The sequence below is a fragment of the Xyrauchen texanus genome, chromosome 27, assembly GCF_025860055.1.
Source record: "Xyrauchen texanus isolate HMW12.3.18 chromosome 27, RBS_HiC_50CHRs, whole genome shotgun sequence".
Taxonomy (NCBI): Eukaryota; Metazoa; Chordata; class Actinopteri; order Cypriniformes; family Catostomidae; genus Xyrauchen; species Xyrauchen texanus.
In genome coordinates, this window is record NC_068302.1 from 11,357,826 (window position 1) to 11,381,714 (window position 23,889).

At 37.8% G+C, this 23,889-nt stretch overlaps 1 protein-coding gene across 1 annotated transcript in view; it reads right to left on the reverse strand.

The window, feature by feature from the left end:
* The window catches only part of LOC127621506 (PDZ and LIM domain protein 2-like), a 125,222-nt gene that overhangs the window by 56,275 nt on the left and 45,058 nt on the right, over nucleotides 1-23,889 (reverse strand). The window contains exons 3-5 of the mRNA XM_052095145.1: nucleotides 21,355-21,506; nucleotides 8,733-8,802; nucleotides 7,175-7,323 (exon numbers count right to left, since the gene is read on the reverse strand). Of these exons, the coding sequence (XP_051951105.1) occupies nucleotides 7,175-7,323; nucleotides 8,733-8,802; nucleotides 21,355-21,506 (371 nt within the window). The remainder of the gene's footprint in view (nucleotides 1-7,174; nucleotides 7,324-8,732; nucleotides 8,803-21,354; nucleotides 21,507-23,889) is intronic.

Sequence of the window (23,889 nt, forward strand, 5' to 3'; positions counted from 1 at the left end):
AAAAAGAAAAACAAGAAAATAAATAGTTAACTTAAGTACACCACACAAAGATCACGGGCATTTCTGTTCTGATGTTTTGAATTCTTCCAGCAAAAGTTTAATCTACAGCTGACTACAGCTGACATGAAATGGGCTGCATTTTCATGAACTACAGACCGATTTGTTTAGGTTTTTTTAATTGATTCAGATGGAAAGTAGAAATGGAACAAGAGACTTCGTAGACATGAACATAAGAATGTTAGACTTGCATATGAAGGTATTTGAAGTGGAAAAGATTTAAATACTTGGACACAAGCACTAAGCCCTACAATGTATAAAATACAACTATCTTTTGGTGATTAATGCATGATATTAACAAATTGGTCCCTTCAACCAGCAATAGCAAGAGTTGCATTAAAATGACTAAATGTCAACGTAAAATACCATTTGCAACCCCTTTTATTCCTGTAATCTGGTGTATTTCCAAGTGAAAGAGGATGTTCAATGAGAAAAAAAAAAAGATTTTATCCACCAGGAATCGACTGGATTATGAAAAGAGAGGTAAGGGGATAAAGGAAAAAAAAAAAAAACATAAAAAGGAATGTATGCCATCAACCGAAAAGGAAAGTTGTTTCAGAAGCGGGGCAAGTTATTGTATATAAAACTTTCAAAATTGTACTTCAGTGTTGTAGTCAAGACCACCTAAACCGAGACCAAGTCAAGACCGAGACCATAATGTTTCGAGACCAAGACAAGACTAAGATTTTGAGGGGTTGAGACCAAGTCGAGACCACGACCAAGGCAGGGCAAGACCGAGTCAAGACCAAGACCAGACCAGTGCGAATCCCACACAATTACGATAAAATGTGCAACATGCAAACCATAGGCACTCCTCAAATTGATCCACATTCCCATAAAAACACCCACACAAAACAAATGAATATTCCTCTTCATTCACCTCTTTTATCCATATATGTGTGTGTATCAGTGTACCATGAGAAATGTCTTGATAAAATAATCAAAATTTATTGCAGGTGAATTGTATGCGTGTGAATTTTCCTTTGTTTTCAATGAGCAAATAAATACAAACAAACACCAAGGAGCTGAAATCAACTTAACCATCTTTATTCAACACTCCTTTTCCAAATTTTACCATCCACCTAAAACAATTACATTTTTGTGCAAGCATTGCATCAGGTTTTCTGGATTTTTCTTCTCTTGAAATCATCATTAAGAACAGAATGTATCAAACAATTATTCAATATTTAAGTCTTCACTTTTCTCTGTCTTTTCTTAAACAATATAGTAAGTTTCTGAGTTGAATTGAATGCAGCAAGAGGCAGATTGCAAATTTTAGCTAGCATCACTTACACTTAGCTTATCTTTCTTTATGCTTCCTTTCGAAGTACCGATAAAAGTTTGACGTGGTTCCAGCCGTCTTGGTAAGCATAGCACTGCAGAATTTACGTATTGTTGTGCGTTTTCTTTTGGACGCTTATTTGCAGATGAACTCCTTGTGGTTTAGGTCAGTGTTTCTGCCACGGCACACTTTTTTATGATAAAAAAAAAAATCCTTTGGCACACCACTATCCCACATAACCATTGTCAATTGTTTTCCTTTTCAAGAACTTGTCCATGATTTCTGTCTGTCTTAGCAGCATGAACTTGTAATGTTTGAAATTCGGCTATGCAAAAAATGCAAGTAACATAGGTACGTTGTATAATGAGGACACAGATGCCAAGAGTGCTAATTGGATAATGAAAAACCAACAAATTTGTGTCTTTTCCAATTTGTAGATTTGTTCTTGCAAATTAATTCCTGCAATGCCACAGCAAATAAATGTTATTTTATTTTTTATTTATTCAATGTATTTTCAGGAAATAAAGTCTGACAGAGGTTTGATCCGGCAGGCACTAGGACCTGGGAGCAGCCGCACATCCTCTATTCACTGGTTAAGATGTCAAACACGCTCTGTGTACCCCAGAATCTACACATCGTATTATGTTTTTTTTTGGGATTTGTAACAGTTTCTCATATTCTTTTTATGTTTCATAAAAGAAACGTGACAAGAAAGCTGTAACTATGCTGTGCACAAATAAACAGCTAAAAACGATACACCTGTTGTATTCAATTCATTTCTTCGGTTCACTAACTGAATGTTTTTACTACACGTAAGATAATGAAGCAGCATTTTGTGGGCATGTGAGGTGTTGTGTTTGACAGCGGACTAGAGTTTGTTAGAACAATAATGTAATGATGGACAAAATATTTAAACTGGTTGAATAAAATACTTTGTAATGGAAAATATACTGAATTGGCAACTTTAAAAATCTTCTACCATCTCTATGCCTTCACTAAAATACTGGAAAAAATAAATAAATAAATAAATAATATATATATATATATATTTTGAGGAATTTGATAATTATCCATGGCACACCTGACAATCTTTCACAGCACACTAGTGGGCACAGTGGTTGGGAAACAAATAAATCAGACAATGGACAGGAAATTTTAGTGAAATCCCCACAGTTGTGGTCTTGACGGGTCTTGAAATAAATCCAGAGTCCTCTTTGTCTGAGACCGAGACAAGACAGAGTAAAAATGCGGTCGATTCCAAGACGAAACGGAGAACTTCAAAAAAGTGGTCTCGAGACCAAGACCGATCTCGAGTACTACAACACTGATGTGCACCAATGATTTTTAGATTAGATTAGACAGATCAAACCAGCTTCATCAGCACTGACCTCTGGAATGTGCCGCAAACCCCCCAAAAAATGGCTCATATAGTGATAAATGTTAATGCTGAATTGCACAGGTAAGGAGGGGTTCATTTGTGTTGTGCAAGTGTGGGAGGACTTAAGGGCACAGACAAGTGAACATTTCATATGTAGTGAAACTCTGAACTATGATTTATTCCCTATGGATCAACCCTTAGGAGATTCCTTTTAAAGCAAACCCGGTGTAGCTCCCCTGTGTCAGACGAAGGAACCACTTGAAGCTATAAGAATTTCACAAACTAACCCAGTGAACCTCTCAAGGACTTGCGAGGCACCTTAACTTGTATCCTGTTGAATAATTTAAACAGAGTCATTAAGTTTCCTCTTTCAATTGCCCTTTACAACTGCCCTGTCTTCAACTTCTTGTAGTCCATGTTGTAGAACTTTGTGCATAAACAAAATTCCATCCCCAATTAAATCTGTACCTCTCATGTAGTTTTTTGCAGGGGTGTAATATAAAAGTTATTTTTAATCACTCAGTCCAAACAATAAGCTTGAATATGTATTTTGATTATGTGTATTAGTGCCTCAAGCTACGAGGCCAGAGACATACTCTTATCCAAGAATGCAAATAATTGGCTAATTAATTCTTGCATTACTGTGGCAGTAACAATCCTCAGTACACAGGGGTGACAGAGTTATCTACAGTGCATCCGGAAAGTATTCACAGCGCTTCACTTTTTCCACATTTTGTTATGTTACAGTCTTATTCCAAAATGGATTAAACTCATTATTTTCCTCAAAATTCAACAAACAATACCCCATAATGACAATGTGAAAGAAGTTTGTTTGAAATCTTTGCTAATTTATTAAAAGTAAAAAACTAAACATATCACATGTGCATAAGCATTCACATTCTTTGCTCAATAGTTTGTTGAAGCACCTTTGGCACCAATTACAGCCTCAAGTCTTTTTGAGTATGATGCTACAAACTTGGCACACCTACTTCTGGCCAGTTTCTCCCATTCGTCTTTGCAGGACCTCTCAAGCTCCATCAGGTTGGATGGGGAGCGTCAGTGCACAGCCATTTTCAGATCTCTCCAGAGATGTTCAATCGGGTTCAAGTCTGGGCTCTGGCTGGGCCACTCAAGGACATTCACAGAGTTGTCCTGTAGCCACTCCTTTGTTATCTTGGCTGTGTGCTTAGGGTCGTTGTCCTGTTGGAAGATGAACCTTCGCCCCAGTCTGAGGTCCAGAGTACTCTGGAGCAGGTTTTCATCAAGGATGTCTCTGTACATTGCTGCATTCATCTTTTCCTCGATCCTGACTAGTCTCCCAGTTCCTGCCGTTGAAAAACATCCCCACAGCATGATGCTGCCACCACCATGCTTCACTGTTGGGATAGTATTGGCCAGGTGATGAGCGGTGCCTGGTTTCCTCCAGACATGGCGCTTACCATTCAGGCTAAAGAGTTCAATCTTGGTTTCATCAATCCGGAGAATTTTGTTTCTCATGGTCTGAGAGTCCTTCAGGTGCCTTTTGGCAAACTCCAGGCGGGCTGTCATGTGCCTTTAACCCTCTGGGGTCTGAGGGTGTTTTGGGCCCTGGAGAACTTTTGACATGCCTTGACATTTGTGCTTTCCTCAGATGCTTAAAAACACATTTATGGCTAAAGTGTGATAACACATTATTTTAGCCCAGTTTGCGCTGAATACAATGTGAGCAACGTGTGTACATGTTTGTATTTTTGATAAAATAATGTTTATGCGTGGTTTTTGAAAAAACAAAATTTTTAAACATTTGTCCACAAGACTTTTGAGAACTGGATCTTGTAGCCTAGAGTTTTTGCTACAAAATTATGTGAAAACCATCGCGATCACTCATTCATACAAAACAATATAGTAACTGAACTTTTGTAAGACACTTTTAGTGTTAGAAAGGTCATATGCGAGGAGGCGTGAGTGATCATGAATATTGATTGTAATTCACACCTGAGACAAAAGACCCCTGCCTTGGGCCCATCAATGAGGAATGTGACAGAAAGAGAATGAATGTGAGGAGACTTAATGATCAAAATCAAGTTTTAAGTTAAAATAAGTAATCTGACTATACATTTTCTTTACATAAAGACTTTTAAGAGATTTTAGACCTACACTACAGTTTAAAAGAAGTCTCCTCTGCTCACCAAGACTGGATTTATTTGATCTAAAATACAGTAAAAACAGTGATATTTTGAACTATTTTAACAATATAAAAGAACAGTTTTCTATTTAAATATATTGTAAAATGCATTTGTGATCAAAGCTGAATTTTCAGCATCATTAATGCAGTCTTCAGTGTCACATGATACTTCAGAAATCATTATAATATGCAGATTTTCTAATATGGGCATATTTAAAGTGCATTTTACTCATTTAACCTGAACACATATTTGCAAGCACAAGCTTTGTTGATGATAATGACGCAGCAAACACATTAGTTAAAATATCATCTAAACATTCATATTATTTTTATATCATATTACATATCATATTTATAATTATACAGCATACAATTTAAATACCTGCTTTAGCCGAAACAGCAATTAAATGTAACTAAAACTTGTTTATTAGGACATATTTCAGATTTCAATACTCTTAATCCTGGCTGGCAAGTCTGGAAACAGTCCCACTAGTAAAATATGTACATGTTTATATAAAATAGCATGTCAACTAATGAAAACTAAATTACTTGATCCAGCCGAAGATACAATTTCGGATGATTAAGTCTCTCTTTAAAATACAAACGTTCATTGGAGTCCCGCTCTTCTTCTGATGAAAATTGTAACTCATCGTCACTATCCAGGAGTTTTCTCACTTGTGTATCGTGCTGTCTTTCAAACGCACAGAAAAGTGAATGACTTTGTTTTTACGGCACAGTCGGGGGCGTTTACCATTTGATTTGATCGCTTCAGCACATTACCGTATGAATGGTGTGCTCTGCTGGTGGCGTGATCTCATTAGGTATAATTAGTAACCGTACACCGCTTAGTTTCATACAGATTACATTGCAGTAGAATATTTGTTTTAAATTCTTTTCATTTAAAAGTAGACATTTTAAGCTTTCTTTAGACATATGTTTCAAGTTTGTGTGGTAAGTATTTGCGGAGTTTCAGTAAATTTTTGTGACGTGTTTCAGATATATGCTCGCAAACCCAGAGACTGCTGACAGCTCACCCTTTTTATTTTCTTTATTTTACAAAAGCACAAGGTTTTGCTGTTATTGTGAGTGTACACAAATAAAAGTAGACCCTTTATTGTCTCTAATGATGTCTTACACTTATCTGTTTGCCCCAAAATGAAGGAGAATTTTATGTGGTTTCTGCTGTAATGACCAAAAAATCCAGCAGGACTCGCCGGCGCGTCCGTCGACCCCAGAGGTTTAACTGAGGAGTGGCTTCCGTCTGGCTACTCGATCATAAAGGACTGATTGGTGGAGTGCTGCAGAGATGGTTGTTCTTCTGGAAGGTTCTCCTCTCTCCACAGAGAAAAGCTGAAGCTCTGTCAGAGTAACCATCGGGTTACCTCCCTGACTAAGGCCCTTCTCCCCCGATCGCTCAGTTTGGCCGGGCGGCCAGCTTTGGGAAGAGCCTGGTAGTTCCAAGCTTCTTCCATTTACAGATGATGGAGGCCACTGTCCTCATTGGGACCTTCAATGCTGCAGAAATGTTTCTGTACCCTTCCCCAGATCTGTGCCTCAATACAATCCTGTCTTGGAGGTCTACAGACAATTCCTTGGACTTCATGACTTGGTTTGTTCTCTGACATGCACTGTTAACTGTGGGACCTTATATTAGACAGGTGTGTGCCTTTCCAAATCATGTCCAATCAACTGAATTTACCACAGGTGGACTCCAATCAAGCTGTAGAAACATCTCAAGGATGATCAGTGGAAACAGGATGCACCTGAGTCATGGCAAAGGCTGTGAATACTTATGTACATGTGATTTTTTGTTTAATTGTATAGAGTAAAGGGGCATTCACATGACTTCACAGTACAGTTGCCGAATACATTGAGCTCTATGGAGTGAAACGTCAGCTTCATCATTACGCCCTGCACAGCGTTGCGCTTCTGTAAAGTTATAACGCACTGCTCCCAGTTCAAACAATTACAAGTTTTACCCCATTACCGCAGACCCTTAAAAGCATATGTTGGCACTGCCAGGGCTAAAATCATTTTCAAATTTGCCAAAAGATTTCCTCTGCAGTGCTTTTCATGTGGCAATCAAAGCGGCACTTGATGTTCGTGCTGAGAGATACGTTGATGCCCTGAGGCAAGTCATGTGGAAGCCCCTTAAGATCCATGTGAAGGGAACCCCTTTGATGGAGACAAAGTGATAACAGTGCGACTGAGTACTGGATTAATTTATGTTTTCAGTAATTATGTTTGGAGTGTGGAAAGTTGTTCTGCATCTGGTGAAGTTGAAGTGTTGTACCTTTTGTTGGTGGGAGTGATCCTGCCTCCTTTGCGGTCTGGGCTGGATGGAGATTCTGGTGAATATGGCCCAGGGGACAGAGAAGCTGGGCTGGAGATGCAGTACTCTCTGTAGTTCTGGTTCTCATCTCGACTCACCTGCACAGCATCCTGTGCAACCAGAGGGAAAGCCACATCAATGCAGGTCATTGAAACTTAAGGAATGATAAGTCTAACCTATAGTGCTGCCAAAGTCTCAATTGGTCAGATCAACACACAGGTGTAGTGGTGGTGGTGTAGTGGTCTAAGCACATAACTGGTAATCTGGTAATCAGGAGGACACTGGTTCGAACCCCACAGCCACCACCATTGTGTCCTTGAGCAAGGCACTTAACTCCAGGTTGCTCCGGGGGAATTGTCCCCTGTAATAAGTGCTCTGTAAGTTGCTTTGGATAAAAGCGTCTGCCAAATGCATAAATGTAAATGTAGATGATCAAACTTGGATGTGTACCTTAAAACTCTGGTCTTTTCTTGTGCAATGCAACAACCCTGAATAAAGCCAATCAAGTGCAATACACTGAAATTATTCAAACTGTATTTTAAATGTTCTCACATGGTCAAAAGGAAAGACTATGAGACCTTTGGAGCTCACAATCTTTCTGATCTTAGTATTTGTTACAATAGGTAGCCGTCGGCAGTCCCTCTAGCACGTAAAAGGCAGGAACTTTGTCTGATTTATAACACTCTAGTTCCTTCCAAATGCCACAGTTGTGTACAGGCAGAATTACTGCCAGAAATGAAAAAAAGAGGGAAATATATACTTGAATGTCTCATTTCAGCTCAAGCTGACAAACGATAAATCTTTGATATCAGATAGTGGTTCATCTTGTCTTAATGGAAACTAGGCATGCTCCAACATTCCAAATCTAAGCAGAGAACCAAACACATCTGGGCCAAAAAAGATTTTGTAGAGAAAAGGTGAAATGCCACAGACAACAAGACTGAGAATAAGTCTTTGAGGGACAGCCAAGCTATTTTTGCTGGATAAGACATATGGAACATGTCAAATTTGTCACTTGGGGAGAGCGGCAAAAAGACACAGTATATCACTTCACAACACTGGTCATTTAGCTGGTTTTCAAATGACCTCATAATTCTTTGAGTAAAAATTAAACATTTGAACACTATAGAGTTACAGTATCTATACAGTCATGGAAAAGAAGATTATAAAAAGTATCATTATGTCTCTGGTTATATCCCATATTCCCTGTCTCTTAGCCTTAAGTTAGATCTGCTCATTCTCTAAAAAAGTACTGTGTTTACATTGGAGACATGGCCTAGTAGTAAGCACACATATTCCAACACATTGAGCCATGGTTTTCATGCAGGCAATGAGAGTTTTCAAGTTTGGCTTGTCATTTCCTGACCCTATCCTACCAACCCACAGCATCTCTTTAATAGACAGTGTACTTGAAATCCAGTCACAGAGACAGTAAATGTCTTGTTCACTGTAAGTGCAGTTATCTTCAGATTTCCCAAGCATCTTACAGTTTATATTTGTGGTTTCAATGAACACTGACCTGGAAGCGGCCAACCAATTGCTCCGGCGAGGTAATTCCGTTGGTCTGACCGGGAGTGGGAGGAGCAGGCCTGTGCAGAGAGAGGTAAACATGAGTACCCTTATACAGTTTTCGTCAACAGACAACATGACAGTGGTACGTCCCTGTGAGTATATGGGTTGTGCTGTGTCTCCCCCTTTCCCTCTCTCATTATAACTAATCGCTTTACACCATTGGTTGAGACTGATTGTCAATTATCCTCAACCCCTGTGACATCAATTCATTCTTGCCAATCCTGTTCCTCTGTGCCTTCTAAAAGACTTCCATAACAAACTGTGGGAAGTCCAGCTGTGTTGGTATGCTCATTGTCTTGTCGTTGGTGAACTTATCAGTCTCCAGCTATTGATCATGTTTCGTTATTGTGAGTTTTTTTGTTTGTTGTAAAACTAGGAAATTGAGGACAGAATAACATTGAGAATAAGAATGTCACGTGACCTACATGTAGGCTTCAGTTTTGGTATTAGACACCATGTTAGGGCCATCTGCTGAATGTTTGCTCCAGACTTTAGACAAATGAGAAAAATGCTTCAATACTCCTACGTAACCATCCAGTTTAATGAGGTTTTAACCCAGAATAGGTCTTTGTCAGTTCAAATTAGTAACGTACGACCCTGAAGCTGACCAAGTACCCAATCAGATTCAAAATCTTATTAAACTGGAACATTAGTAGTGTGGCAGCGTTTTTTCTCAGTTTTTATACAAATTTATTTGTAACTGTGCACCTGCATCTATATATTTGTGCATATAATACCCTTGGTTTATGTAGCAGGATTTTAGACCAATGAGATTAAACAGACTATCCATCAATAAATTTGCAGCTGGTTAGGACAACAACAAAAAAATCCCTTTATTGTGTTGCATCTGGTTAGAAAAAAAATATATACCATAATTTCCGGACTATTGAGCGCACCTGACTGAATTAAAAAAAAAATATTATTTTGAACATAAATAAGCCGCACCTGTCTATAAGCCGCAGGTGCCTACCGGTACATTGAAACAAATTAACTTTACACAGGCTTTAACGAAACACGGCTTGTAACAAAAATAAATAGGCTTTAACGAAACACAGTGTGGCAGCGGGGGCGTGGTCAAGCGCCCGTCCGGGAGAGAAAAGCGGTAAGGGCGCTTACATCAAGTACTGAAAACTGTCACACTGGTGCCAGTGTGACAGTTTTCCCAAGAAAGACACGTGAAGCAGGGCACTTGACGTTCCAGGTAAGGCTTTTAATGGCGACAGCAATGTTTACAATCAATTTTATAAAGTTTCTCAATTCTTGGACTTCTATGCGTCAACACTAGACTGACGTGTGTCTGTCACTCACTCACTCTCTCTCTGCTGCCTTTTTATGCCGCTCTCACCACGCTTACTGAAATTAGACACATGTGTTAGACATTAGCTCAGGTGTAAGCGCCCTTACCGCTTTTCTCTCCTGGACGGGCGCTTGACCACGCCCCCGCTGCCACACACGGCTTGTAACAAAAAATTTTTTTTTTCAAGAAAGTCATTGGTCACCATCTTCCTCCTCTTGTGCACATGAAACCACTGAAGTCATCTCCTTCAGTGTCGGAGTTGAATAGCCTCAGCTTTAGTTGTCTTTTTGCCAGTCAATTCCACACGCTGCTGTTTCCAACGTCTCCCGTGCAGCAGCTCTATTTCCTTTTCCAACAGCCAGATCAAATCGCCATCAACTTGAAAGCTGCATCATATGCATTTCTCCGTGTCTTGAGGGTGACAAAATGACTACCGTAATCAGAATGATGGGAAGTTTGAGCGCGCTCGATTTAATCTAAACAGTAAACAAAAAAGTTGTTTGACCTTAACCCGTTCGGCAATTTCATTGGTCTAATGAAAGCTTCATGCCGCCAAAAAACTGAGCACGTCACAGAATGTTTTTTTATTTATTTTTTAAATAAAATTTGAAAGCGGGAAAAATCCATATATTAGCCGCATCGTTGTTTAAGCCGCGAGGTTCAAAGCGTGGGAAAAAAGTTGCGGCTTATAGTCCGGAAATTACGGTATATATATATATATATATATATAAAACTTGAAAGCACGGTTATTGTATGGAATGATACAGGCCTAAAATTGGCTTACTGGGATTGCTAGATAAGTAACTTGTAAATAAATAACTTGGCATAAACTTTGGTTATCTACTTATATAATGAGTCTGCCAACTTGCAGATATCTGCTCTGATAAGGAACTGGATAAACTTAAAGATTCCATTAAGGAAAATTCCAGGTTGACACCAAGTTACTTTCCTGGCTACCAAGTCACATTCAAACAGGTCCCTGGACTAGAAGCTGCTTTATCTCAGTCAAAACACCTCAAATGGTTAAGAACAGTTGAAAAAACAGGGTAAACCATAATGAAATAATCTCAGCACTGCATTTCTTTATAAACTGAGGGTAGCCACAAATTTAGCATGGATAGTGGTAAATGTTACAAAATGCCAAAAGACCCATGAGTATGGACAAGGGCATTTCTAGGACTTGAGGATGTTTGGGGCTTAGCCCGGCCCCATTAAAGTGGGTGTGGATTTAGGTGACCCCCATTTAAAATAAACCCGCTCTACCTTTGTTTTTTTTTCTGCACTGTGGCACCTTACTTACAATGAATGTACAGTCATTCCTACAGGATTTTGTGAGAGTATGGGGGTGGAACTCCGATCCTCTAGGGGGGTTCGGGGGCATGCTCCCCCATAAGATGATGTTGTACATTTTAAAAAGTTAAATACTTCCATCTGGTGCACTTTGAGAGCAAAATTAAGAGGCTAGTGTTTTGCTCTCATAAACAATTGTGTGCTCTTAAAGCTGCAGTAGGCAACTTTGAAATAAATTTAAATTGTGAGAAACAGCGCACACAATTCTTCCCCATATACATGATGCTCTTCACCCCCAGCCAGGGTTTAATTGACAGAGCCAAGCCTGGCAAAAGCACTTGGCTAAAATTAGCTGGATTGACACTACCCGACCCACAATTTTCACTCAGAGCTGGTGTCTGTGGAGTCTCATTCTGAGCATACAAAAATCAGGGTAAAAACTAGGGATGTCAGTTTCAGCTTTTTATCTTTTAATGTTACCTCAGACTGCTAACGATAGCTAGCGAGTGAAGACATAAGCAGTGTAACGTTATGCCAATTAACCTAGTAACACAAACGTTAATCATCATGATTGTAACTTCGCCAATAATATGATCCGTTTGCTCTTGTACACTGATGATGATAAATTGTGTGTGGAGTAGTGTATACATGCAGTGGATACATTTAATATTAGTTAACGTTAATTACCTCAAAGATTACCTCCTCAACCAAATAATGTTAGACGGATCCAGGAATACTCATTGTAGATATCTGCGAGTGTGTTAGAGCGGGAGTTTACAGCAGTGGGTGAGCGAGAGCGCAAAACACAACCTTTAATTTTATGTTATGAGACATAATTTTAGATGGCGTGCCAGAGTCTAGTCAATTAATGGGAAACATTGAAGTACATGTGTTGTTTATTGGAAATTTCAATGTGTACCTCAAAAATGGCTAATTTCCTGATTTATCATTAAACAGTAGAACAATTTAATTTGGAGTAGCATTAGTTTACTCTAATATGAACATCGAAGTCAGTCAGTTTCTGGTTACTAGTATAAGTGGACTAGCACACCCCATGCAGACCATTTATAATAGGGTTCAAAACAGTACTACTATGAATGCAAAACTTAATACAGCAAAAAATATATATTATTGTATTACATAAATATATATAAATAAATATAAATGTCCAACATTCTTTTTAATGTCCATGTACTAAAATAAAATATTTGATGACGAGTGTACCTTCATTTACTATTACTATTATGTTGAATGGCCATGGAAAATGAAGCAATGTGATCATTTTACCTGGTCACAAAAAGTAGTCCAATAATTTACCTGATAAACGTTCACCTTTTGATGGCCCTTTATGCTTTGCAGAGCTAATGTGTGCTTCTAAATCACTTGCACCTTTATAGCATCTGACACATAAGTGCCAGCTTTACATGTCATACATTCTGCTCATCACAGATCTTGACCTGGACGAGAGCATGGGGATTATTTGTGCAAATATTCTGAAATTTGCACTCTCGTTTGGGCATTGTTTCCACTCAGCTGTCATTTGCTGCTACTGTCAAGCCACAGTTTGATGCCGAACACAACAGCACTTTGCGGAGAGATTGACAGGCAGGCATTTGGCCAATAGTTGCTGCAAGCCTCTTAAAATCGACCAATTGGTGTGCGAGAAGGATGGACTTACAAAGAGGGGTTAAAGCAATGCAAATATGCGCACGCACACAATGAAGTATTAGACCAGATACACATCATAATGCAACTAAAGCCAAATCCCGGACATTTTCTCAAATTTAAAAATCCCGGCCGAACGCTTTATGGTCCGAAAAAGAGGACATGTCTGCAAAAAGAGGATGTATGGTCACCCTACATTTGGACATCCTTGACCATCCCACAAGTTTAAAAACATTGAGCAAAACATGTAGGTAATGTCAGTAAATCCTCACCATTACTCCTCAATAAAGTCCAAAAGGCTGTGTTGCTTTTTTCTTGATGTTTAATTTTTCCTCCAGTGACAAGCTGACTCTCTCTAGTAGCGGAAGGGTGTCACGCCACGTGAACTTCAAACAAAATGTAGCAATGTTATTGCGAGTAGCCTACATTCTTGGAAGACCTGCTTGACAGGCTGCGTCATGAAGATTATAAGACATTTTGCACTGCACCTAAACTTGTGTTGCCTACATTTAAAATTACATTCAGGGCTACAGTCAAAACATTCGGGGCTGAAGCCCCGGAAAAATGACCTGGCAACGTGGATGAGTATGGACATACAGTAATTCAATCTTACAGAGGAAAAGACAACACATCAGCAGAACTCCATAGAAGCACTGGTACAGAAAGCTCTTTCTAGCTTCATGATAAGGGAATAACAAACAAGGGCCCGATTCAGAGCTGGAGCTCTACGTCTAAAGGCAATATTAGTATCCTAGTCAAACCCAAGATGGGGTGTTGGGAGAAAGAGAGACTAAAGATTTGTTTGAGGCTCTAGTTACATTATAAGAGAGTAAATCATTCACCAACTAAGGAAACCAATTCACTCTAGCCACATATGTCATCTGTTTTACTTTCCATAGCATCAAATGTTTAGTAAAATTAAATTCTTCTAGTTTTGCTCCACTGTAGACGGTTGACTTCACTGTAAGCACTCCTGAAGCACACAATTCATTAAGGGCAATTTAAACAGTCAGAGAGAGTTGATGTAAGCCTAAGGAAAAACATTTTTTTTACTGCTATTAATGAGATCTTTTACTGTGAGGCTTCTTATGGCGAGCATTCAGCACTCTACTTTCACTGCCAGTAAAAACACATTGATATTAAATTGCTCTCTACCTCTAGCTTTTTATACTTGCAATTGATTTATCTTCTTAATTTAGGATACTCTACTGCATCCTACTATAATACTCCCTCTGATTTATTCTTTCCACTCACATATCCTATTTTTCCAATTCACCCACCCAGGATTAAAGCGGATGAGGTCTGAAGTGGAGCTTTGGGTGCCTCTAGACTAAATGTAGGAACAGAACACAACACAAGCTCTGCAGAACAGCCATTGGAACAGCCTTTGTATTGGATCAGAGCATCTAAAACACATGCCTTCATTAACAGCACATAAAAGCATAAAGTCTTTGAAGGGCCATTAATCAAATGACCTTCCTACATTTGACACGGTCTGTCCAGGGATATTGTTAGCCAGTACAAATGCATGGATGATCAATGCAAATTCAAGTATGACTCGTTAGAATGAGTGGTAATGTTTTCACTTTGAGGATGAGGGGATCTGGGTACTAATCTGCTCTTAGGTCATTTAATAAACCAAAACTACAGCAAAACTGGAACCAAATAGTATGATTTTAAATAACTGGCTAATCACAATATCCCTTCACTTTCAAGGGAAAGTACTCAAATAAAAACACAAGAGACATCAGAGGTAACTCCCACAGAGCAAGCACAAACCTGGAGGTCAATCTTATCTTTGTTAACCTTTGACTTGTGAGTTTTCACTATTCCCCAGTTACAAGACAGTGTTTGCATAATGATCTCTGGCAGATAAAAATATGAGTTGAATGTGAATTCTTAACGGCTTTCAAACCCTCAATGTGAAAGGGGAATTTCGGCTTGAGTGCTGTCATAATTTAGAGCGTGTGTGGAGTGAAAGTTACACATGAAAACTTCTATAGCAGTGTTATGGATTTATTGTGGTATTAAAGTTTGGGGTGTATGAAACCCCATGCAAAACACAATAAAAAAAAAACTACGGTTCCCAAAGTTAAAGGGCAAGTGTGTCATTTCTGCATTACTTGTGGCATTAAACAGAAATACAAAAATAAAATATGTTTTAAAGCAACATTTGACAACACACCTTACACTCATCGTGCCCTTTTGCACTCTGAATCACTAGAAGCAACTAGGCCATACTAAATAAAAGGTACGAAATGTTAACATTGTAATGAACAAGACCACTTCAACATATACACACACCGGACAAAGCGTGGAAGAGGAATTGGGTTGTCCGATAACAATCGCTGGACTGAATGGCAGCTGGGTTTGTGGAGGATTTTGACATCAAAGAAAGTGACATACTTCACCTCTAACGTGTTAATTTAGGCAATTAATTACATTTACAGTGGTTAAACACAATTAATGCTTTTACCTAATTTGGGATTACAGCAGTTTTATTGTTCCGTGTAATTTACTGATTTTACCGCAACCTTGTCAAAAGCACCCTCACATTTGTTTTACTGTAAATTACACAAAAAAATACTTCTTAACAGGTAATCTGATTAACCATCTGGGCTGCCCATTTGTCCAAACAATGGAAGATGGGGGAGTGATTGGGAAACCTGTTTGAAAACAGTTATTATGTTTGCAATTATTTTGACTTTTGTTGCCACTAGTAATACAATTTAACAAACTAAAGTTTAAGATTAATCATGAAATTCGTTTTTTTATACATTAATATATCGAATATAACACCATTAAAGCAAAATAATTAAGTTGGCATAATATCAGATCAGAAAATAAAAATCCAGTTCCAAATGCTTTTACTTTGCTCGATACTCAATTTAATATATATAATTTAATATATTTACTCAATATAATCATATAGAATTACTCGCCTTCAGAAAAGCAGTTTGTACAGTGAGTGTTGTTTAAATTAGTGGTTCTCAACTGGTTTTGCTTCAGGGCCCAGATTTTTCATTAGACATCAAGTGGTGAACCAACACATTAACATTTTGTTATACAAAAGTAAACAAAAATGTAAATAAAATTTGACAAATTATCAAGAATAGTGAAGGAATGTTAAATAATAAAAAAAAATGATTTAAATGAAATTATCTCAATGTTAAATGTTAGTCTTATATTCTGGAGAACCAAGTTGTCTTAAAGTTGTTGCACCTGTGAGAGGAGCTACACAACTGAAGACACATGCAGCATGACTAAACTTCCCAGGAAAATCTTTGCAACCTCTTCCACATTACAACATGATTTATAGTGGGTTTTTTTTTTGTTGTTGTTATGTGAGGGGACACATGCATTCTTTGGAAGGTGTTGCATTCAAGTATGTCAATTCACTGCATCATTCCAACCATATTTTATCTCCCTCGAGATGTGATCACCACAACAGAGAGCTTGTGTGAGAACATGCGTGAAAGACAAAAAGACATATGGAGAAGAGAAAGGGAGAGAAAACAAACTATAAAACCACATGAGGCAAACATCAAAAGGCGCTTTAGCAGCTGGAGAGTTCTCACAGAGGTCATTAATACTTAACTTTGTTTCCATCAAATGGTTTTTTGCATCATAAAGTGTAGCGCATCAAAAGGTTTTCTGATATAGCTGATGGAAACGCAAAAATTTCACAAGTGACGACATAATATTAGTCCGTTTATCTCTAGCGCATAAACTCTGTCGATACTTCATATGTCACAAAAAAAGTCCCTGTATTAAACAAAATAAATTACCAAATGAATAAAGCATTAAAGTAAAACCAAATGAAAAAAGTATATTTTTAGGCCTATATAATTGCCTTTTCTTTACACAAACTTAAATTAGTCTTATCCTTTTCTGTAGACAAAAAAAGTGGTCTGAATGACATTCTCAGAATGTTCTACACTTTTCTTTTTTTTTAAGACTATAAACTATCAGAACTATTTGTCCAATGCGGAGCTCACTTTCAGAAACTTTTTTTTTTACATTTTAATATTTTAAATCTAACCCTCTTTACCACAGATCGCATTTGCTGAGCTTCTTCAGAAAATGTAAATTGCATTATGATGCTACAATTAATTTTAGATGACAATCAAAGTTCAGTTGAATGTTAAACGTTGCTGGACAAATATGCGGGACATAATGCAGTTGTGATGTGCTTTAAATTAGATGATTGTTCAAAATCTTGAATGTCAGGAATGTATAATATGTAAACCCTGATTTTACACTGCATCAGTTTTTCTTTAATAGCTGTGCACACAGCATATACACATCGATTTATGGTCCTTATACGAAGAATGAAAGTTTCCCCCACTACTTGGTGCAGGTTGCCAGCTTGAACAGGGCCATGACGATCTGCTTTCGGGACAGAAATGGTGGCAACCTGCGATTAGGTGCAACATCAGGACCAATATTACAGTCCTATCAGAAGGGCAACTGTTCCCTTTTGATTGCAATTCCTCTTCTGATTGCTTTTATTTGTGAAACTAAAAGGACAGTAAGCCGACTCATTTCAACTGTCTAAATACTCTCCCCATTTAACAAAAGCTTCGGGGTGGGAAAAAATTAGGGACATCTGGGAGGCGAAAGGTACAAAATTTGTGATACACACACATTTCTGTATGGAAATAACTTTAGGGCAGATTTATTTTGCGTTAAACCAAAACTTATGCAACGACGTGTTGTTTTAAGCACGACGTCATCACGCGCACTATTTTTATCGATAAAATGCCATTTGAGTGGAAACCGATATATATTCAGTCCTGCGGAAATAAAAAGTATGTAAACCCTTTGGAATTACTGGCATTTATGTATAAATTTGTCTTAAAATCTGGTTTGATCTTCATCCAAGTTACAATGATGAACAAACACAATCTGTTTTAACCTATTGAAGCTCATGTCACCCAACCCCTCGGTCCTGATGTCACTTTACTTACATTATTTCACATTTTTACAACATAGTCTATAGTCCAACTATACATAAGTGATAACACAAATTATTGTATTTTACTTGTACATATTGAATACATCATTCCAACATTTACAGTGTAGATTTGAAAATATATGTGAACCCCTATGCTAATGAGGTCAAAATCTAATTAGAGTCAGGAGTTGGCAAACCTGTCATCCAATTAATGAAACGAGATTGAAGGTATGGGCACGTTTTATAAAGCTGGAAAGGGTTACAAAGTTATCACGAAGAGCTTAGATATTCATCTGTCCACAGTTAGACACCTTTTCTATAAATGAAGATGATTTAGTACTGTGGCTACACTCCCTAGAAGTGGCTGTCCAGCCAAGACGACTCAAAAGGCCACACTGTAGAATGCGCATTGAGCTAAAAAAAACTAGTTAACATCTCTGTTCGTGAGTCTACTATTCAGAAACCATTAAACAGACATGAACAGGCACAAAAAAGAAAAAAAGAAAATGCACATTCGAATGCTAAAACTGTGAATTAGAATTTTGGATTTGTGCCAAACACTGACGATGACTTCAGATCGATCGCATTCTTGCGCTAAAATAAGCTATAGACAAATGAAACAAATACAGTTCAACAGAGAGCATGTGTCTCAATAAGCCTTTTAAAATGTCTTTTTAATTAGACACAGCATATAAAAATAAAAAAAACAACGCTCCTGCATGAGACGCTGAATAAACAAAAACGAAGGGAAACAAAGATATTCGTCTAGCGTGCATTTACACAGAAAAACAAATGGATGGTTGCAAAAAGCATTCGGTGTGAACAGCCCCTTACTGTTGGTGGAGGTACTTGGCAGTTGCATCTTGCTCTCTTAATAAGCATTTCTCAGATTAAGCAATGAGTTGTTTTTTTTAAATGCTTTGTCAGGAAATATGTTCAAGTCTGTCTCGAGATCCTCGCATTCGGTTCCAGTCTGTTGTGTTCCGTCTGTTTGAACAGCCCCTGGCCTGGGCTCATGCTCTGAGCCACTTCGCCACAGAGTGCTATCTGGAAATGTTGCTCTGCTATCTGGAAATGTTGCTACCCTACATACACTTCAATGAATAAAAAACAAAGTGGTATCATTTCACTGTATTATGAAGCTTGAGTCGGGGGAAGTATAGAGTGGCATCAGTAAGTGTAACGCCATGTGAACTGTCTATTGAAGCGTTTCCCCCCTTTGTTTTTCTTTTGACTTAACATTTGAAAACATGGACCGGCTAAAACCAATTTATTTTATGCATATTAGTTGAAAATTGAATGCTCTTTTTTTTTTTTTCAACAGCCTGGAATGTTATTTGCAGTAATATAACGTTGCTGTATAGTTTATTTATTTAATGTGCCCTCTTGTGGACCAAGGAAACAACGTCAATTTAAAAAAAATCAGGTGACATAAAAATTTGAATATTATTACATATTTCGGTAAAAATTCAAACTTAGTTTATCTGCTCACCTAACAGCCCTACCACCTTGACACTCAACAACGCTACTGGGAATATATTTGTGGACTGATGAAACTAAGGATGAACCGGATCTGGACCACTTGCCATTATCATGGGAAAAATGTATTCCCAAGTTTACGAAGATATCCTACAGGATAATGTCAGCGTGGCTGTGCACCAGCAGAATCTCATTAGAAGTTGGGTGATGCAGCAGCACAATGACCCTAAACATAAAAGCAAATCCATTTCAGAATGGCTTCCAAAAGAAAATCCACCTTTTGAAGCTGCCCATTCAGAGCCCAGACCTTAACCCAATAGTGATGCTGTGGATCGACCTCAAGAGAGCTGTTCACACCAGACATCCTAAGAATATGGCTGAGCTGAAACAGTTCTGTAAGGAAGAATGGTCCAGAATTCCTTCTGAACTGTGTACAGGTCTAATATGCAGCTACGGAAACACTTGATTGAGGTTATTGCTGCCAGAGGAGGACTGACTAGTTGTTAAATCCAAGGGTTCATTTACTTCTTCCACAAAACTGAATGTTTAATGGGATGTGTTCTATAAAAACATTCAATATTATAATGTTTTTGTGTTGTTAGCTAAAGCACATTGTGGTTGTCTGTACTTGTGACTTTAATGAAAATGAGATCAAATTTTATGACTAATTAATAAAGAAAAGCCACACTCACATACATTTCCTTGCCATTGAATTTCACATGAATGCACTGGGTTTGGTAGGTGTGCAGATAAAATGGCTGGCTACCATTAATCTGTGTTAGAGGAAACACTCAAAATCAGTGTGTTCACAATTATTGCCTGCTGAGATAATTTAGTTTTTAATCTTTTTATAATAAAAATTATTTAAAATTCTATCACTATATATTCTTGATACTTTTTAATATTTGATTCACATTTTTGTTTACTTTTGTATAATAAAATGTTAATGTGTTGGTTCGCAACTTAAAAATCTGGGCCCTGAAGCAAAACCAGTTGAGAAATAGCTTTCATGCCACTAATTCTTCTTACTCCAAACTGAGTAATAGAAAAACAAGTTAGACACAACCGTAGAGAAAATATACTCATGGATGGATTGTATTGAAAACTGAAGGGGCAGCAGTAGACAGCAGGTTACTTACATAAATCTAGACTAATATGAACTCCGCTTATTCTGGAAGAGGGCAGATACACATCCTCTTCCTTCAATACTTTGGGCAGCAGGACACACACACACACACACACACACACACACACACACACACAGCTAGAGATTGCCATTGTCGGTGTAGTGTTGTTTCTGGCCTGGTCAGAGACATGAGGTCAGAAGAGAAAAATTTACTGACACAGGAGTGTGTGTGTGTGTGTGTGTGTATGTGTGTGTGTGTGTGTGTATTCTTGCAAGTTCTTTGAGACAAAAGTAAAACATAAATATATTTATGATTTAATTTTAATGTTTGTTTTAATCCACCATGTACCATGGCTAATTGTAAATAAAATCACAATACTGTGCGATTAGCAAGAATTTTTTTTATTGATTCACAGCCCTAATTAATATTCAAATTAGTATAATTCAGAGTAATACATATTCATTTTCAATTTTAATTACCCATCAATATGCCATAAACCCATTGTGATTTAAGCATACATATCAATAGTGTTAGCACCATGAATATGATAAAAAAGTACTAATTGAGGGCCAAAATATAAAACCTAGATGAAGCTCTGAGTGATTAAATGCACAATATTAAATCTCAGCCGATATGACATGATGCTCAGTTACACTATAAGTGCAGTTTTCACTACACTGATAATCCATTACTACAGTTGGGTTTTTCAATGTGTGAGTCAAGGGCGATGCATACGTGTTTGTGATCATGTTACCTTTCCACGAGAAGTTGCAGTTGTGTCGTGCAGCTCTTGATTTTGTTTTGTGCCTCTACATTCAGCATATCACCGGTATTCTGCCCATTGATCTCCATGATGATGTCTCCAGGCTGAAGACAGGCCATCTCTGCCTTACTGCCAGCATTCACCTGAAACAAAAAAATTCAACCAATCAGAACTCTGAACCCATCAAGTGTTCATAATAACTGTGGCAGTCTGTGGTCAAGTAAGAATAAGACCACTAAATCAGAGATGAGTCTTCTATAAAGATATTCTCTGATCAAATAACAGTAAATTAGTTAAAAGGGATAATTGAAAGGGTACTATAATCTCCTTACAAAATAATGACTACATTCAATGAGGGAGTAAAGATGTGAATTAAGCAGGAACAAGAGTCTGCTGAATGGTGGAGTATAATGAAAGTAGACACATCTTAAAACCAATCTGACAAGAGCTGCTCTTCGAGGACTCTTTGAGCTAAGAACCCCATTAAGACTTTGAAGTCAATAAGCCCTAAAACCCATTAGGATGTAAAGAGAAATCTAACACCAGAGCCTGACTAAAACAACAGAACAGGGCACGGCAGTGCACTACAGACTACCAAAATGTTTTTGTTGTTGGCTGAGAGCAGAGGGGCAGAGGTGCCATGTCAGTGGACCAGCTCAAGGGGCAATTAACCATTGCCACAGAGACACACAATGAAGTGTGTCTCATGCAATCAGGGCATGCTTCACTTCACAAAGTCTGTGAATATCATTTTGCTCCATGAAGATGATAGCAGAGGGAGAGAGGGATAAAAAACAGAGGGGTGAGAGCATACATACCCACAGCGTGTGGTTTAAACAATGACTTTCGACTACTTTGTATAGGAATTTCTTACCCATTACCAAGGAATGTCTAAATAGGTTTTTTTTTAGGGCACCCAAACTTCCAATCCATGGAAGCATCCCAAACATTTTTATGTCTAGGTGAACTTTCCCTTTAAAGAGTTGTTATTCAATACACATGAAGATTTTTTGGAGGGGAAATACTTTCTCATTTTAGAATGAAAATGTTAAATAATGACAGTCCTTATGTTTTATGTACTGTCTAATACCGATTAGTGGTCAATAGATATGGGGTTTTGAACGTTACTGATGCCGTCAAGCTTTCCTACAGGCATGTTCCGCCACAAACATAAAAAAGACGTGTGTGTCCCACTGTGTGAATTAACTCCACCTTTGTCAACTGTGCATTTACAGTAACCAACAAGTTTTCCAGTATCCAATGGAAGAGTAAATTTAAAACATATGTGATGGAGGTTTGATTCAGTAGTAAACTAATTTTTGCTTGGAGTGGAAAAATAAATATTTGTTATAATTAGTTATTTATTGTTAAAGCAGATTCTTTGGAATGAACATGACAGGTCTACATTATTATGGACATTGTTTTGAATAATTACTTTTTAGAATTTAATTTACTTATTATTTTTTAACTTCATTTCACTTTCCATAAAAATATGTAAACATACAGACAGAACAAAAATGTCATGAATATCACAATATACGTTTTTGATAATATTGCCTTTATATCACACCACCAATAATAATAGTGAAGTATGATTAATACCTGATTCCACTTTGGTTCGTGAGCATCTACTGGTACTATATTTGGCAGCAAGGAAAACAGTCACTCTGAAAACTTGTATCCAAATTTTATGGTTTCTAAAACAATGTGAAAACACTATTAAACACTACCTCCATAGTATCATACAAAAAGAATAGATGCTTTGTGCATGTTCTTTTTAAGACTCTCCAAACTTTTTATTTTGACTTCTTTTGGGTGTGTTCAAGCCTTAATGTTAGGAGACAGAATCAGACCCATGAAACCTCCATCATTTTGCACCCTGCATGGGCCTCATATGATATGTAAAAATCTACATATAAATACTTGAAGAATCTTACAAAGAAGGGTGTCAGAAAAGGGGGGTCCTGAGAAAGGCAATGAAAGGAGATATTGAGGGGGGCACAAGACCAGTGCCAACCTCCTGCCACTTCAGTCTGACCCCATTTCACCATGAAGCCCTTTGGAGCCGTCTTAAAGCATTGAATCAAACCATGCTGCTCTCTTCTGCGTTCCTTAAATGGTTCTTAACTGGTGGGTCGTGATCTGAAATGGATTCAGGTCTGTTCTCAACCCTGCTAAATAGTAAACTGCAACTTTATAACCACATAATAATGCATTGTTAGGATAGTAAAATTAATAGGCTTATCAATGTTTAAAAGGGAGGAAAAATGCTTCACATATCTTTTGATGTCAAAGGCCCATGCATCCAAACAAACTTTTTTTTATTTAAAAAAAATTGGCACTGTGTTGGTGAGTGAAGTCAATGAGAACATGTATGTCTTTAAGTGGTTTAGCTTTAAAATCCAGTGGCTTGCAAATTAGGATTCTAATCCAGATGTGATGTAGGATCTGAATGGAAACGTTCCATTTGCTGTCTTTAATCAGAAATACTGGAGTGTGATTCAGGATCTTGACAATGAATAAGTA